This window comes from Drosophila ficusphila, unplaced genomic scaffold (genome assembly GCF_018152265.1).
Source record: "Drosophila ficusphila isolate 14025-0441.05 unplaced genomic scaffold, ASM1815226v1 contig_286, whole genome shotgun sequence".
In the NCBI taxonomy this organism is placed as follows: domain Eukaryota; kingdom Metazoa; phylum Arthropoda; class Insecta; order Diptera; family Drosophilidae; genus Drosophila; species Drosophila ficusphila.
The window spans coordinates 6,378,769-6,395,937 of NW_025064189.1; the positions used below are offsets into that span (position 1 = coordinate 6,378,769).

Sequence of the window (17,169 nt, forward strand, 5' to 3'; positions counted from 1 at the left end):
TAAATATTTGCTCTTGCTGTTGTTCTTTCTTAAAATATTTATTTAAATTATTCATTAGCGATAACAGTTATTCGTGTTCACAACACTTGAATGTCTGGCATCCCTTGAACGTTTACAACTACTTGGCCATCCGGCAACCTTCTGCCTTCTTTCCCATCTAAATTTCTTTTGGTTAAGTTTGTCGGAGCGCAATCACTTTGATATAACTTATTAAAAATGGAACAAAACTATCTGATAGTTAACTCCATCGCGGCTTATAATATGGGCATAAGATTTTTTACAATAACAGATCTCATAAACCACAAAATAAGCTAATATGTATAATGAACGTACACCGGACTTTTTAATGAGCCCCTCCACTCCACGTGGTGAAAAGTGAGACACCTGAAGCACTTTGAAATATTGCATGATTTTAAGGTAAATGTTAAACAAGAAAGTACAATTTAATGTCCTTTAAAAACTTTAATGATGACATCTACATACCCAATGCAGAAATATTATGTTGAAATTTACTTAACATGCATCACCATCTGATTACTATTTTGAAAGAAAAAGTGTGTGTGCCTTTCCATTTAAAAAATCTAAAACAGTTATTTTTATTACAGGTGACCTTGAATCGGCAAAGTCTTGAAATGATTTGAAGAAATTTCTTCGGGCTTTATAAGGTAATACTTCCTACAATTTATAGAACATTTATTTAAGATCCTAAACTGATGATAACTTCATACCCAACTCAGAGAAATTATGTTGAAATCTTTTTAACATGCATCACCATCTGAATAAGACTTTTATAAGGATATGTTTTGAATTAAGACATCGAAACTAATATAGTTTTTATATTTATTTTCAGGCTATGCAACATGATTAGTCCTTGACAGTGCATAATCCTGCAATCAAAAGGTGATTAAGACAACAAGACCTACTATTATATTATAATCCTAAATTGATGATAACTTCATACCCAACTCAGAGATATAATGTTGAAATCCTTTTAACATGCATCACCATCTGAATAAATATACTAAAATTTATTTTGCTAAATGTATATTCAGAAATTAACCTAGCTTTCTCTTATATTTTTCAGGCAATGCATCATGGTAAGGCTCTCAACAAAATTATTGCTGAATAGTGCCTGAATATATTTAAAGGTAAATTATTATTTTTCTTGGTGTTCAACTTGTTATTTGAAAAACCATTATTGATGATAAACTCATACCCAAATCAGACCAATTGTGTTGAAATCTTTTAACATGCATCACCATCTGACTCACCTCTTCCACATAAAATATTATGTTTTATAACACGTATTAAAAGGTAATTCTTTTTTTGACTTTCAGGTTCGAACGGAATCTTCCAACAAATGTCTATTTAATATATAAAATACATTCTTTATTTAAGCATACATAATAAAATATTTTAACTGTCTAAAGCGAAGATCTTTTAAAACTGTTTAACACGCTCTCCACAACAATAACAAGCTAAGAAAGAGGATCTCCTTCTTGTGCAAGCGATTCCAACTGGACGAAGCACCTACTCCATCAAAGAACACCTCCTTGTGGGCTGTTTTTCGCACAGCAGCACCGCCATTAAAGTCACGTTTCTTTTTGAAGCTCTCATAGTACCAATCCATGCCATCCTTACGATCGACTCGATCCACTTGAAGGAGTTCCAGTTCGGTGCGCTTTTGGGCATTCGCCGTGAGCTGATGCTCGCTGGCCACGCCCTCGTTATCCGCACTGGGCGTGGTGCGCTGATACTCCTCCGCCGTGGGTTGAGCCACCTGTTGCTGGTAAGGTGTGTACACCTTGGTGATGGTGGACCGTCCGCCGCCTCGTAAAGGCGGAGATTGAGGGGGCAGTGAAGGCACTGTGCTGGTGGAACGAGCAGGAGTTACTTGATAGTCACTAGGACTTTGTGGCGTTGAGGTGGTCAACCAAGATCGGCTCTTGATCTGCGCCTCGTGTTCTTCGGCTGGTGGAATCAACAGGATCGTCTCCGCCGTGGTTGTTTGCACCAGAGGAGGAGGCCTCAGCAGGGTCACAGATTGCGCCTCCAAATCGTCGTCATCGTACTGCGACTCCTGCTGTTCCTGTTCACTGCTGGAAGCGGATGCTGATGCATCACTTAAAGTAGTTCTCTGGGTAGTACTTGTGGTTGTAGTCCTCCTTGTTGTGGTTGTGGTTGGAGCTCTAGTTGTACTGGTCGTAATTCTCTGCATCAAAGGCGTTGTGGTGGTCACATCTGGAGTGGTTTCCGTGACATCATAAGTGGCTGTCTCAGAACTTTCACCACTACTTTTGGTAGGCTTGGGTCGTGCCTGAACGGAAATGGGAATAAACTTCCTTTCACCTTTGCTTTGGATCGTTTCTGGTGGTTTTCCCGTAGCATTCACAGCTTCCACCAAACCACGACGCTGCTGGGGATCATGGACAGGCATAAAACCACCGATATGCGCGGGAACAATGGGACGGAAGCCACCGCGTTCGATGCTCGATGGCTCACGAAAGGTGGTGCGAAAGACACCCACCGTGGTGGCAGCACTCCCGCTCTCGTTGCTCAGTGCATCCTCCACGGACGAAGTGGTGGAGTCCGTGTCCACATACCGGTTTCTGGCTATGTTCTGCTTCTCCTGCTGCTGCTGGTTCTTCAGATACTTTTCGAATTCGGCGCTATTCGGTTGATACATCCTGGTTTTGCCCCTTCCACTTGGCAGGTTTATGTGGGCCATTCGATGGGTGGCGGGCATATCATCAATAGAATCCGTTCGCTGTTTCCTTCCTCGATCTCCGAAACCGAAAAAGCGACCCAGACTCACACTGGGCAGAGGGTAACCAAAGAACGTGAAGGGTGAACCACCTCCCGGCTGAGGTTTTCGATTAAAGTATTTGGTGTGGAGTATCGTGTTATTCAGATCTATATTGCTGTTTATCGTTGGGTTCGGTTTGGGTCGCTGGGAAGTACTGATCACGGAGTTGGTGGTATCTGGTGCCTCGGTGGCGTCCACATACTGATCGTAGAAGTACTCGCTCTCGCCCACAAGTGGTCGGTCTCCAGGGAGTCTTGTGGCCTCATTCACCTCGCACTCGTCGTTGAAATCGTCGGGTAAATCTCGCTGGAAGACATCTCCGTGTTCGTTGAGCAGTGGCAACTGGTTGCCATCGGTTCGTTCGTTTCCATAGATATCTGCACCCAGGCAGAGACTTCTTTCCATGCGAGCTGATCTCAAAAGTCGTCCATCCTGGCATTTGGGTCCTGGATATGGGAAGTTTGTCTCCTGCAGCCAAACCGAAAGCCACTGCATCTCACAATTGCAGTCTATGGGATTGCCTGTTATAATAGAAAATAAAATATAGAGTTTCCGATTGAAATTATTTATGGATAGTATCATGGAATATATATCTTACCATCCACATCCAAAATAGCTATGTTTCCTCGTACATTGCGGAATGTTCTTTCTTTAATGCTCCTCAGTTGATTATTTCGCATGGAAAGGACTCGCAAACGTGGCATTGTTTCAAATGGAGAACCCTTTGAGCAAAAAAGAGCTATTTCATATAGGTTATAAGGATTATAAAATGAATTATCACCTGTATTCGACATATCTGATTGTTGTCCATTTTGAGTTCCACCAACCAATTAAGCGCCTTGAGTGGCATGGTAGAAACCAATTTGACGCCATTGGTGGATAAATCTAAAACCTCCAAGTTACGCATGCTCCTTAGACCAATATTCTCCATGTTCCTGAAGTGATTATTGGACAGATTTAGGAACACCAGCGAGTTGGCATTATGAAAACTTTCTGGGGAGATGTATCGCAGTTTGTTGTATTGAAAGTGGGAAGCCAAGAGACTTGGCAGCTCCTCAAAAACATGATCCTTCAGCTCCACCAACTTATTGTCCGCCAGAACGAATTCCTGCAGTTCATCGAGGCCTTTTAGAGCTCCAGGCTCCACATTCCGAATCTCGTTGCTGCTAAGATCCAGATATTGCAACTTTGGAAGATTACGGAAAGTGCCTTGCTGGAGTTCAACAATAAGATTATTTGACAATCGAATTTCCACTACATTCCGCCAGCCATTAATCACATCGGATTGCACACGCGATATTTGATTGTAACTAAGATCGATGTCTCGCAGGCTGTTAAGATTGCCCAAGCCAACAGATATATCCAGAAGAGCATTTCCTGAAAGATCTAGATACTCCAGAGATCTCTGGGTATCGAAAGCTGTGGGAGAAATGCTGCGAATGAGATTTCTAGAGAGATCCAGTTGCTCAAGTCTGCTGTTGTTCGAAAAGAAGTTATCCGTAATGGCCTCTAGTTTATTGGATTGCAAATTTAGATTTCTTAATTCTGCGAGTGGTAATAAAGCCCGTTCATCCGCTTCACCCAATTGATTTTCCTGCAAGTGGAGTAATTCCAAACGTTGAATGCCTATAAAGGAAGTATCCTCCAACTGACGTAATTCATTTTGAGCTAGACTTAAAACTCTTAACTCCGATGCCCCTTGAAAACCATGTCTGGGTAGCTGTTCTATATGATTCTGGCTGAGATCGAGCATTCTCAAGTTTGGGAGTTGCAAATCCTTGCTGGCAGCTGCTGGTAAAGAAGTAATGTGGTTACCCTTTAGAGAAATGCGCTCCACAATCCTAGGAAGTCCTCCAATCATCGTTTTCAACTGATTGTAACTGGCATCAACCTCGAAAAGCCTTTCCAAATGAATTAATGTGGAGGAGTGAATTTTGGTTAGCTCATTTGAGGATATGTTAAGCGTTTCCAGTAGAGGATTATGACGAAAACTATTGGGTGCCATCTCGATTAAACCATTTTCGCTGAGATCTAGACGTCTTAAAGAAGGAAGTCCCGCCAGCAATTGAGAGTCAACTCGGGCAAATTGATTCTGTGCCAGATCGAGACCCTTTAATCCCGGCAGATTCCAAAATGGTAATGGTAAATCCGAGGATAGACTGTTATTTCTCATTCGCAGTTCCCGCAAAGCAGGCATGGCCATCAAAGCATCCCTTTCGATGAGTCTCAGAAGATTGTGATTTAGATGCAGTTGCTCCAGGGTTCCATGACCACGAAGAGCTCCATAAGGTAGTTCACTCAGAAGATTACTACTCATATCTAGATATTTTAGGGTAGGCAAAGCATCCAGCAAAGCTCTCAAGGCCTCCACATGACCAATTTCATTGTTATAAATGTGCACTGCCTCCACGCCACTTCCACTTGCTTGAAGTAATGATTCCGGATGAATCCTCCGAATAAGATTATTCTGCAGATATATGGTTTTCAATTGAGGAGTGCGCAAAAATGCCCCATATTGCAGTTCCGTGATTCGGTTATCATTCAAGTGAAGCTCTGAGAGATTGGGCAGATCCACAAAGGAGCCGTCTTCTATAACAGTGATGAGGTTGTGATCCAATCGAAGTTTCTTCAAGTGCTCCAGATCCTTGACAATGCGACCCACCATCCCCACATCACTGATTTGATTGTAAGACAGCTTTAGGCTAACCAAATTGGGTAATCTGGACAGGGCACGCAAGTGAATCCAATTGAGACCATTGTGCGAGAGATCTAGATTCTTCAGGGAAATCAAACCATCAAAGAGACCCGCTTCCAAGCGGGTGAGTCCTGCACCACCAGTGATGTGGATATGCTGCAGTTTGGGGAGGTGTCTAAAGAGATGGGAAGGCAATTCCTGGAGAGCTGCAGTCTGGACACTCAAATAGGTCAAGCTGAGCAGTCCAGAGAAATCCGGAAGGTGTTTCAACTCATCACTTTGGATGGTAATGGCCAGCATGTTGATCATTCCATTGAGACTCTCCTCAGGAATGCTGCGGAGTTGGGGTTCCACCACGAAGATCTCCACCAGACCGTTCTCCAATTCGTTTAACCATCCGTTGGAAACTCTTTCGATGCTATTATGGCGAAGCATTAGGCGCACAATCTGCAAACTGCCAAAGAATCTTCCCGGTAAAGCGGGCAACTGATTGTTCTCCAGCACCAACTCATCAATTCGACCTTTGATGTTCCGTTCGACTGCTTTTAAGCCATCCATGATTTGAGGCAGATTGCTGTGCGAACACCTGTTGGAGATTATAAAAAGATATTCAAAAGGATTTATTGAATGCATCACAGAATTTGTTCCAGGAAATTCCTATTTCCGGTGAAGATCTCTACTCCAACTTACCATATCTGAATTTCCTTTCCCCTCAAGGAACAGCGACATGGCAATATAGCCTGCGATGGAGGACAACTTTCTGCTCTAATTAGGTTAAGGCCAAAACAAAGTAGTAGCAAGATGGGCAGCAGCATCATGGCAAAGGGCTAGATCATGGATTTTGTGGGTGGAGTTCGTTGGTTGTGACCAACTTGGCACATATCTATAAAAGACGATTATTAACATTTTATAAGTACAAATATTACGTAGCTTATTAATGAAAAATATTTTACCTTTAAACTATATTTTATACATAAATAAATTATATTAAATCGCTATGACTACAATTCTAATATCATTAATATTTAAAGATTATGAAAACCATAAATTTCTCCGTTTAAGAATATAACTAAAAAAAACCAAAACTCAACATTCAAAACAAACGTCATAACAACACGTTTGATTAGAAATCGCTTGAACTAAAATTAAATTATGTTTTATTATAGCGGATGGTTCCGCTGAACTCCAGACTAGACCCCCTTGATTGCGATTTTCGCTATCAAACTCGCACAGGTGCACGATAATCAGGACATTCCTGATTCTAAGATTTAATGAGGTTGTCAACTAAAATCTTGACATCGCATAAAAACATATTCCTGTACGCAAGTACTGGAGTACGTACTGTATTGTCGATTATATACTTCATAATACAAATAATTAGCTTTATCTTCTAATCACATTTTTTTAATAATCAATGAAAACTGAAAAATAGTTCACAATTAAGCATTGATTACATTAAAAGTCTGGTTAATGATTGAAATATAATCTAGATTTATTTTACAATTTAAACTGTGCTGAATAAATTATTTATTATGATTTCTTCCACTTATTATTTGTACCACTGAAAATATAAATCATAATTTTCTTGTTCAATCATTGTTAAGAATGGGTACCAATGATTTGTTGAGTGTGCCAGACAAGGGTATCTCTATAAATCAATGGCTAACCAGGGGCCTGTTTGGTCGGCCGATAAGAACGGACTATATAAAGACGGCCCCACGGCCAGTTGGCCAGCAAATGCGATTGCCCACAATGAATCCAGTAGTTTACGCCGTGTTATTCAGCTTGTTGGCTGGAATAGCCGTGGCCGATAAGTCCGACTATTGCCTGAGTGAGATCGTCAAGTCGGACGCGAGAATCCAATCGCACGGATACCCGACGGAGACCCACCAGGTGACCACCAGTGACGGCTATGTCCTCACCCTGTTCCGCATTCCCTACTCCCACAAGCTGAAGAACCAGAACGAGAAGCGCCCGCCGATTCTCCTGCAGCACGGATTGTTCAGCAACTCCGACTGTTGGCTCTCCTCCGGTCCGGATAACTCGTTGGCCTATCTTTTGGCCGATGCCGGATACGATGTCTGGCTGGGAAACGCCCGTGGTAACATCTACTCCAGGGAGAACAACGTCATCTCGCTGAACAGCCACAAGTTCTGGCACTTTGACTGGCATGAGATCGGCACCATCGACATTCCCGCCATGATCGACTATATCCTGGATATTACTGGCTACGATAGCATTCACTATTGCGGACACTCCCAGGGAACCACTGTCTACTTGGTGATGCTCTCCGAGCGACCCGAATATAACCAGAAGATAAAATCCGGTCATATGTTGGCCCCGTGCGCCTATTTCGAGCACGGATCATCGTTTATTTTCAAGGCTCTGGGTCCTTTGGTTGGCACGCCTGGCGGAATCTGGAACCAGCTGCTCGTCGACACCGAACTGATCCCGCACAACAACCTGGTCAACCGAGTGGTGGACAACAGCTGTCACCTTTCGAACTCAATTTGCAACAATGCGTTCATCATGTTCGCCAACGGGGGTTACGTGAATGCCAATGCGGTGAGTAAAATAGTTATGACATCTACTCTTAATTTGTTACAACATTTCTAAGAAGAATCAAGGTATAATAAGTACCTCATATCCTTTACTTTATCAATAATTAATAGGCAAATTATTAGGTCTTCCAAACTGAAGAAAACTTTTCTTTATTACGATCTAATGAAACCAAAATCTTTTTGCAGAGCTCCATGAGTGTGCTGATTGAGACCCATCCGGGTGGATCCTCCAGCAACCAGGGCATTCACTTCCTGCAATTGTGGCAGTCGCACGAGTTCCGCCAGTACGACTGGGGAACCAAGAAGAACAACGAGATCTACGGCCAGGATCTTCCCCCGGACTACGATCTGAGTTTGATCACCGCTCCCACTCACTTGTACTCCAGCAACAACGATGCCCTTTGTGGACCCGAAGATGTCAACACTTTGGTGAAGAATTTCGTCCACCTGACGGAGGACTATCGTGTGCCCGTGCAGAGTTTCAACCACTTGGACTTCATTATCGCAAGGAACATGAAGGAACTGGTCAACGATCCCATCATCGAACGCATTAACTCCTACGAAGGTCGCTAGGGGAAAAACCTAATAAAAAAAACACGGAATGCACTCAGTTGGACGGTCATATTTTCTGGATAGCATCAGGCTTATTAACTTGTATTTATGAGGGCTTTTTTATCAAAAAAAAAAAAAAGTAATGAGTTGTATTGTTCTTAACTTTAAGTAGCCCCACTGCTGGTCAGAATCATATTTTTGGAAATATACACATCAGTTTTATGGTCTAGGTTAATAATTTTAAAAATAACCTTCAACTTTCCTTCAGTTTTATTTATAAATTCGCAGAGGAAAAAAACCGAAATAAGTGCAGTACTTTTGGAAATCATCTTATCTGAGAATGTCGTATTTGGACAACCAAATGTGCATGTGTCAATAAAAAAGTTAATAAAAGGGTGGTAATCATTTGAATTTATTGAATGGATTTGGCTGATTAGATACAGAAAACATAAGGTTGATGACAGCTATTAATCACTTCTTCAGTTGTCTGGATCTTGTCTTGAATTTATTGCCCCTTAATATAAAGCATTTTGTTAATCAAATTTCCAACTTTATTATACCGATTTGTTTGAATTAGTTAGATTAAATATTTCCATTTTTTGGGGAAATCAATTTTTGGGAAATTTGATTTAAATCGGATTAGATAAGTGCTGCCAGGTGTTTAATCCATCATTGACTTTATAGTAGTCCTTATCGTCAAATATTGAAGATTTTAATTGGCATTCGTAAATAACATTGGTATTGAATTATAAAAATCAGATAACCAACTTAATAACTCAAACTTTTAGGCTTTGTTTTCACTTTGAATTTTAATATTCTTTTTTATTGCCGGATAAATTTATCTTTCCCATTTTGTTATCTTAAAGGGTTTTGCTTTCAGTTAATGCATTTCTGACGGCTCATAAAGCCCATCGTTTGTAATGGGTCGTACGACAGGAAGTTATACGAACGATATCTTGTGCAATAGCCCCACAGACTCGACGCGTCTTCATAACGTATAGACATTATACCTTTCCACGGCATCGCTATAACTATACCACCCTCACATGCAACTGCGCAACTCGGACCGAAAACCAAAAAAAAAAAAAACAAATAGAAACTCTTTGCGCCAAGAAGCGTAACATGGCTTTTCAACGAAAATTTTGTAATCATTTAACAAAAAAAAAAAAAACTGAAAACACAGAAGCAGTAGGAAGCGAGAGAAGCAGCTGCAAAACACTTGACTGGAGTGAAACGCTAACCGCCGATTCAGCTTCGGTTTTAGCTTTATCTTCTGCCGACGTTTCTACGCATGCGCAGCGGAGTTTACATCAAACGAACCTTGAAATTATTGTCGTTTTCATCATTGTTCGGCTCCGGAGTATCTGCATCTGTGGCCCGTCGTTGTATCTGTATCTGCACCAGTGTCTGTATCTTTGTGTGGGCGTATTTGTGTGTAATTTCTTGCATTGCACGCCTTGAAGTCACACTAAGTGAAGGCCCCGCCCCCTGCCGCCTTCTTCCCCCATGAAAGTCTCCATAACGACAATTTCACCTGCTCTGATTTCTATTCGGTCCCCCTCAAAACTCTCCTAATTAAGTAACTGTTCGGTTCTCCGTCAAACGGTTCTTTGATTGATGTAGATTCGGAATTTAGATGTGGGTTAGTTTTTTAGTTTATGGGATTAAAAAGCTGTAGTTACAGATTAAAGAAAAACATTTTACACTAGAAATTGCCTTTGTCAACGGATTGAATTATTAATTTTTGTTTGATGAGTTATGAGTATTTATAAGTTAAGGAACAAATAAAGGGATCCATTTTGTTAAACTGAGTTTTATTATTCAATGGATTTTATACATTAAGGGCAGGGAAAAAATTAGAGCTCCTAAAGTTGTATGCTTTTTCCAAAACACTTTAAAATAACAGTATATTTTCTAACCCTTTTTGTTTATTTTAATTGTTGAAATGAACAGAAATTCTAGGAAATGTTGTTTCTGCATAATGAATTAAGCCTATTTATTTATAAAACTTACTCAATACAAAACTAATCCAAGGTATATTCCTTTAGCGGCGCTTTTTATACAAATATTCCAAGTAATGGTAGATGTTAACTCTTTCACTGTTAATTTTGTTTTATATAAATAACGCACTCTTTCTTTATTTTTGTGATACACCTAACCAAAGCTTTTGGCTTTATTTTAATTTAATTCACTTCACTTTCGAAAGCACTTTTGCTTTTTCTTAAGGCGTTTTCATTCAATTAACCACCAACACTTTGTATTTATTCACTTTGGACTTCGCTGAGTTCTCCGCGATTTCTTTAAGCCGAACCGTCGCGTTTGGAATGCACGCGAAAACTGTTTCTCGAAATAAGTTACAGGCCAGCAGATTACTCAAGATTTCTACCAGAAATGTCGGCTCGAGCGGAGTTTCCTGCCTGCGCTATATGGGAATTGAGTTCCACGTTGGGCGCCACACTTGGCTGATTCTCGCCGAGCGGTGGATTCCATTATGGAACTCGGGTGAGGCGATCTGTGACCACGGATCAGAGGTCGCTCTTCCCTCGCGATCGGGAGTTTGGCCAGGTTGCTGCTCGAAGCTGTTTGGAGTCAACGCTTTGAATGAAATTGCAAGTGAAATTATGAGAATTATGACAGGAAACCACTGTGGAAACAAAGGCCAAGTGTTAATTTTGCCATGTAATTTGATAAACATAACAATTATTACTTAGCTTAGTGTTTGCGGAAGGTTTTTGATAGCATTCCTTTTTCATAATATTTAAGTAGCAGCTATCAAGGAATTTATTGGGACTTTTTTAAAAATATTTTTTATTTTTATAGAAATTATTTAGATTTTTGATGAGAAAGCGGGCCTTGATTGCATATTCAAACTTAAGAACATTATTAGAACAAATGAGGTTGTAAACATTTTTTTTCCGAAAATATTATCGCGAGTTCGTCGCGAAGAATTGGGAGAAGCGCGGACATCGGGTTCGGTCATGAAAGGCATGTTATAATACTCAATAAATTCCGTGTTTTCTATATTGCTTTCGTACTCTCCAGGTTGATTGCCAGGTGGAGAATATCTCACAACCAATATCTTTCTACCTTCTGGCTTTCTGCAAATAATTTAAATAACATCGGGACAACACAATTAATTAATACCTATGTACTTTCGATTTTTCAATGCCCAACCAATACCGATGTTTGTAGAAGACCTCCACGTGATGGCTGAAAATTTATCGGCCAAAGATTGTTCGACTTTGATTCTCTGTTTTTTCGGTATTCCAAAACACTTTGCCCCATCAACAGACCAGTGAGCGACGCAATTATTTTTTATGAATTCGCAGATGTTTTCCGTATAGTTCAGATTTGCTTCTTCGGAATGAGGATAATCCAGATGGTCCACAAAACCCGTTTTTTTTTCCAAGTCGACATCTTCATATAACTTTTGATCTGGAATATTCAAGGAAGCCAAATGCTGCGTGCGATAATTAATAAATGCATATATGAAATATATTATAATGGCACCTACTTCTGCATAATCGATAGAATCCTGGTTTAGTTCGTCATTCAAGTAAAATTCCGGCACTATCCAAGCCCTCCGATGTTCATTGTGGTCATTAAACACTCCCTCCGTTATGGTTTCATATTTCTCGCAGAGGTTACTCTAAAATTAAAGAAAATATAGAAATGCTTTCAGACTTTGTAATACTAAAAATTACCTCAATAAGAACCAAGAATATTAAAAGAATCATGCCAACCATGTGTTAATATATAATTTGTGTATTTTGAATTAGTGAAAAATTTGTATTTAATTAGTGACAGAGTTCTCTTTGAAATATAAATATCTAGAAAATTGTTGGAAATTATATACATTCATTTAAATTACAGTATATTTATTAAATGATGTTAACTTTTATGAAAGTCAAGATATCTAATGCAGTAACCAGATTAATATACTTTAATTTTAACATGGAATTAGTATCTCGTTTAATTGTACATTTTTGTGAGGTAATGTTTTCATAATATACAAATAAGACATTTACTTTACTATGGGTGCAAAACATGCAAGAAGAAAAAGTGAAATTTGCAGCTGCTTTTGTTTTTCTCTTGACAGGCAAAAAATATTTTTAGTTCTATGTGCATAATATTTACTAAATTCACTCATTGGAAATCCATATACATACGTCATGCAGTCGAGCAAATAAATAAAGGTGCCTTGCATATTGATAAGACCACTACGGAAACTCAGAACCGGGCAGTCATCTCAACTAGTGATAATTAATTGCACATTTCTGTCCGGATCGGTACACGTGTCCGATTTAAATGCGGATTAGGTCGTCTAACCCACTAATTGATACCCATTTGAACTGACCCCCTCTGGACTTCAGTTCAGTGTCAACGAAATGGAATTTTGCACTCAAGGTTAATTTAATTTGCGCAAATTCTCGTAGAGGGATCTCTAGTATTATGATTTAGGATGGACTAAAGTCTTTTGATATTCTGCAACTGTTGCTAGGGGATTATATACTCGGAAGGGTCTTTGATTTTACATTTGCTTTAGCTAATAAATTTTCAAAGGGAATTTAAAAAATCTTTCTTATTGTAAAAATTGTAAAAAAATATTTAAAATGCCTTCAAGGAATTTGTTTATTTACTGTGAAAACCTCATATATCACAAAACTTTGATTTTTGAAGGAACTTAGAAACTTAAACAAAATCTTAAGTAGGAATTTTTTTATTTGATTTTCCCTGAAGAAAAGTCTTCTCACCTGCGGCTACTTTAATTTACAAAAAAGTCAGTAGCTTTAGTAATTAAAGAAGAACCAGAAACATTGAAAACATTCGCTTACATCCCAGAGACACACCTCCTAAATTGACCCCCCAAAAAAAGGGGGCCTGTCCGAGAGCCCAATTACTGGACACCCTGTAGCCTTCAATCCCACTTGCGTAACCCCCAGCCAACGCAATGTGTATTAAACGATGTTTTTGCACAGATTTAGACTTGCCCCGCCACCGAAAAGGAAACCCATCCATCTGAGGCGCATGTTGTTGTCAATTGGCGGGCCTCCTCCACATAGTTTGCTTTCGTTTTTTATTCAATCTCGGTCCCCAAACAAAATCGGTGCGCCATGGCGACAATTCCCGCATTCCCGTCATTCCTTCGCCTTCTCCGAGTTCCCCGGCTCATAATGAATTTGACTGGGTGCCAACTAACACTCACTAAACTAAGTAACTAAGCGAACAGACCAGACGAGACGACACGAGACGAGCTCATCCGACGGGATCCGAGTGCTCAGGCGATATATGTGAAAAAAAACATATAGCGGAAATTAGGCAGTAATGTTGAGGGCCTTGTGAAAAATATTTTGCGAATTTCGAAATCAGTTGAAAACCGTAGCTCGCTGGCAGCGTTCGTCGCGAATCGAGAGATCAGTCCGCAAAATGTTTCGCAAATGCATCGCCAGTCTGGCCAACTTGGCACCCGTCCCCAGTCCGATTTCGGTTACGGTTCCCAGGATAATTGCCCCAGCCGCTAGTCAGCTTGTCCAGCGACGAAGTGTCCACCAGGTGCCCCTCCAGGGAAGACCTCCCAAAATCCTCATCACAGGTCAGTCGCCGCGACACGTGGCAGGGTTATATTTAACCGCACTGCGAGTGTGTTCAAGGCTGATCGGACGACTAGCTGTCCGACGGGATTATTTATCACCACAATATAGCACACAAGCCAAACTAAAATGAAAAAAATTCGGATTTGAAAACATTTCGAAAACGGTGCCGGTGTAATTTTCCAAAGATCTTACCACGTGTCTGTCAAAAATAAAAATAAATTAATATTATGTCAGTGCAGTGTAGAGTGTGGAAATATTAAACGTTACAAATTATAATACTTTTAAATATGATGGATATTACATTTTCGAATGGAATATTTTACAAAGTATTTTTATTTTGTTATTAAAATATGTTTAGCTTAGCAACTGCTTTAGCTCGAATATAGACCCCCGAAAGTATTCTATAAAAGAAGCCAATCTTTAATCTAAGAATTAACAAATTTATTTGGATCATAAAATCAAAGTACTCTGTTTGCAAATAAATATTTTTATTTTTTCACATTTTTCACATTTAACATTTTTTTTCTCGTTTTTTTTAGGTGGTCTTGGACAATTGGGAATCGAATGTGCTAAACTTCTTCGAACCCAGTATGGCAGTCATAATGTGATTCTCTCGGACATCATTAAACCTAGTCAGTCCATACTAGAGAATGGGCCCTATATTTTTGCCGATATCCTGGACTTTAAGGGTCTGCAGAAGATTGTTGTGGACCACCGCATCGATTGGTTGATTCACTTCTCAGCTCTTCTAAGTGCTATTGGAGAACAGAATGTACCTTTGGCAGTGAGGTAGGTTTTATTAAAACAATAAATTAAAAAAAAAAAAAAATACATATGTTTATTTGCCTTAAATTTGAGTAGATTAGTTAATAAGAAAGTTAAATATTGTATAATGCCCATTTAAATTTATTGTTAAAAGAATTCTATCTTTAAAAAAAATTTCCTTTTGTAGTTAACTAAAATGTTTTTCATTTTTGATTTTTTATTTATTATGCACTTGTATTTTTTCTGATATGCAAATACTTTGTTTAATAATGTCACCTTATTTTCATATCCCTAGAGGAACTAATATCCTCCTTTAAATATTTTTTACAGGGTCAACATTGAGGGCGTTCACAACGTAATTGAGTTGGCAAAGCAGTACAAGCTGCGCATCTTTGTGCCCAGCACCATCGGAGCCTTTGGGCCCGACAGTCCCCGCAATCCCACGCCAAATGTTACGGTAGGTCACCCCGATTTCTGGCCAAAAGTTTGTTCGATACTAGCTTTCTGGCATATTTTACAGATCCAACGTCCCCGCACCATTTATGGCGTTTCCAAGGTGCACGCCGAACTGATTGGCGAGTACTATTACCATAAGTTTGGCCTGGACTTCAGATGCCTGCGCTTCCCCGGAGTCATATCCAGCGATCCGCCAGGCGGTGGCACCACAGGTACGATTGGTTGCTTTAACCACCCACACTTTCTACGGATACTCGTGCATGTCAATCTGCGGGAAAATATCTTTGAGTTACTTTTCCCATCGAAACTGTGTCGTTAAGCGCATTTCAAGCTTTATTTAATCCAATTTCGTATCATAAATGCCTCAATTGATGACAGTTTATGATAATCAAAGAGCATGACAATGGGCATAATGTATACATAAGGTTGTGGGTATCATAATGTGCCTTTATTTGAAGGGGTGCTGCAGACCTGGTGACCCATATTAACTTTTTCTTTGAACAATTCAATTGATTAAGTTCAGCAATATAAGCACTTAAATGCTTGCGCTTATTGTTGGAGAAAGTCAATTTGTTTTTGTCTCAATGCATATAAAATATTACGTATCCGCTGTTTAAACAGGAAAATTGCCATACTAATTAAATTAAATAGGATTGTTTCTGATATGTTAGAGATGCAATTTAATTGGAAACAACGCTCAAAGCGTAAACAAAAATATTTTGTTTTTAATTACGTATACATAATATTTTTGTTAAATAACGTATACTTAATATTTTTCTTTTATTTGCGTATATGCGTATTTTATACGTATACGTAATATTTTTTTAAACAACGTATACCTAATATTTTTCTTTTATTTGCAATGAATACTGTTTTCATTCAAAGAATCTAATTTTAATACACATACTTATATTAAGAACAAGTTTTATTTTTATATTGCTTGCACATATTACGATTATATATTTTCGCACAACAAAGGCACTATCATTTTGCTGTTGAATAGATTTTATTTATGTTAAAATATTCTTGAATAATATTTTATTTTAGATTATGCTGTTGCCGTGTTCCACGATGCCCTGCGTCATGGAAAATACACCTGTTACCTGCGTCCCGATACAAGACTGCCCATGATGTACATCGAGGATTGTTTGCGGTGAGTGTAGCAACTTTAAAGTTTTCAATTAATTCGAAATTGTATTATTTTACTTTCAAATGAATTTCTTCTTGATTTAGAGCCCTTCTGGAGTTCATGCAGGCACCCAATGAACAGCTGAAGCGCCGTGTCTACAACGTCACCGCCATGTCCTTCACTCCCGAGGAGCTCTTCGCCCAGCTGGGCAAACACGTGCCCAATCTGCACGTGACCTACCAGCCGGACAGCCGCCAGTTGATCGCAGATGCGTGGCCAATGGTGTTCGACGACTCGGAGGCCCGACGGGACTGGCACTGGCAGCACAAATACGACTTGGCCCACCTGGTGGACTTCATGGTCAAGGATGTCCAGGACAACTACATCAATGTGCATCCGGAGCAGCAGACTCTGCAGATCTGATAATTTGGGGAGCGGATCAGGCAGATCGAACAACCGCATCTAGTATTCTTAAGTGATGAAATTCAAGCGCATTTAACACTGCATTTACCTAGTGGATACCAACACAAAACACTGTTCTATTTACCTTTGAAAATACAGTAAGGCATTTATTGGAAAGAAAAGCTTTCAAAAACAGGTATTTAATGATG

At 39.6% G+C, this 17,169-nt stretch overlaps 4 protein-coding genes, 1 long non-coding RNA gene and 4 other non-coding genes across 13 annotated transcripts; 7 read left to right on the plus strand and 2 right to left on the minus strand.

Moving 5' to 3' along the window:
- Nucleotides 1–137: 137 nt before the first annotated feature.
- Nucleotides 138–1,429, plus strand: LOC108100635. 2 transcript variants are annotated; one of them, XR_001772009.2, is made up of 5 exons: nt 138–417; nt 591–665; nt 851–900; nt 1,085–1,148; nt 1,338–1,429. It is a non-coding gene; the product is annotated as an uncharacterized LOC108100635 (long non-coding RNA). The 2 variants fall into 2 exon arrangements; XR_001772008.2 differs by having other exon boundaries at nt 140–417; nt 606–665.
- Nucleotides 457–544, plus strand: LOC122319919. The gene has a single exon (XR_006245387.1). It is a non-coding gene; the product is annotated as a small nucleolar RNA Me18S-Um1356 (small nucleolar RNA).
- LOC122319917 lies at nt 702–787 on the plus strand. Its single transcript, XR_006245385.1, has one exon. It is a non-coding gene; the product is annotated as a small nucleolar RNA Me18S-Um1356 (small nucleolar RNA).
- LOC122319918 lies at nt 935–1,020 on the plus strand. Its single transcript, XR_006245386.1, has one exon. It is a non-coding gene; the product is annotated as a small nucleolar RNA Me18S-Um1356 (small nucleolar RNA).
- LOC122319920 lies at nt 1,190–1,276 on the plus strand. Its single transcript, XR_006245388.1, has one exon. It is a non-coding gene; the product is annotated as a small nucleolar RNA Me18S-Um1356 (small nucleolar RNA).
- Nucleotides 1,430–1,450: 21 nt separating the features above from the next.
- Nucleotides 1,451–11,014, minus strand: LOC108100633 (protein artichoke). The gene is made up of 5 exons (XM_017204635.2): nt 10,628–11,014; nt 6,192–6,384; nt 3,588–6,087; nt 3,405–3,528; nt 1,451–3,327 (listed from the first exon to the last, which is right to left on the minus strand). The coding sequence occupies exons 2-5, from the start codon at nt 6,317–6,319 to the stop codon at nt 1,451–1,453; spliced, it is 4,629 nt and encodes a 1,542-aa protein (XP_017060124.1). The 5' UTR covers nt 6,320–6,384; nt 10,628–11,014.
- LOC108100634 (lipase 3) lies at nt 7,254–9,016 on the plus strand. Its single transcript, XM_017204636.2, has 2 exons — nt 7,254–8,066; nt 8,249–9,016. The coding sequence occupies exons 1-2, from the start codon at nt 7,254–7,256 to the stop codon at nt 8,633–8,635; spliced, it is 1,200 nt and encodes a 399-aa protein (XP_017060125.1). The 3' UTR covers nt 8,636–9,016.
- A 151-nt stretch (nt 11,015–11,165) lies between the features above and the next one.
- On the minus strand, nt 11,166–12,426 carry LOC108100438. 3 transcript variants are annotated; one of them, XR_006245365.1, is made up of 5 exons: nt 12,319–12,426; nt 12,129–12,263; nt 11,767–12,074; nt 11,322–11,712; nt 11,166–11,258 (listed from the first exon to the last, which is right to left on the minus strand). XR_006245365.1 is itself a non-coding variant. In XM_043207675.1 (4 exons), the coding sequence occupies exons 1-4, from the start codon at nt 12,358–12,360 to the stop codon at nt 11,681–11,683; spliced, it is 489 nt and encodes a 162-aa protein (XP_043063610.1). In that variant the 5' UTR covers nt 12,361–12,426; the 3' UTR covers nt 11,573–11,680. The 3 variants fall into 3 exon arrangements, 2 of the variants coding, with proteins under 2 accessions (XP_043063610.1, XP_043063611.1); XM_043207675.1 differs by lacking the exon at nt 11,166–11,258 and having other exon boundaries at nt 11,573–11,712; nt 11,795–12,074; XM_043207676.1 differs by lacking the exons at nt 11,166–11,258; nt 11,322–11,712 and having other exon boundaries at nt 11,837–12,049.
- LOC108100435 (L-threonine 3-dehydrogenase, mitochondrial) lies at nt 11,508–17,142 on the plus strand. 2 transcript variants are annotated; one of them, XM_017204355.2, is made up of 6 exons: nt 11,508–11,599; nt 14,748–14,997; nt 15,304–15,430; nt 15,494–15,641; nt 16,477–16,582; nt 16,663–17,142. In XM_017204355.2, the coding sequence occupies exons 1-6, from the start codon at nt 11,593–11,595 to the stop codon at nt 16,979–16,981; spliced, it is 957 nt and encodes a 318-aa protein (XP_017059844.1). In that variant the 5' UTR covers nt 11,508–11,592; the 3' UTR covers nt 16,982–17,142. The 2 variants fall into 2 exon arrangements, with proteins under 2 accessions (XP_017059844.1, XP_017059843.1); XM_017204354.2 differs by lacking the exon at nt 11,508–11,599 and adding an exon at nt 14,006–14,207.
- The last annotated feature ends 27 nt before the right edge of the window (nt 17,143–17,169 follow it).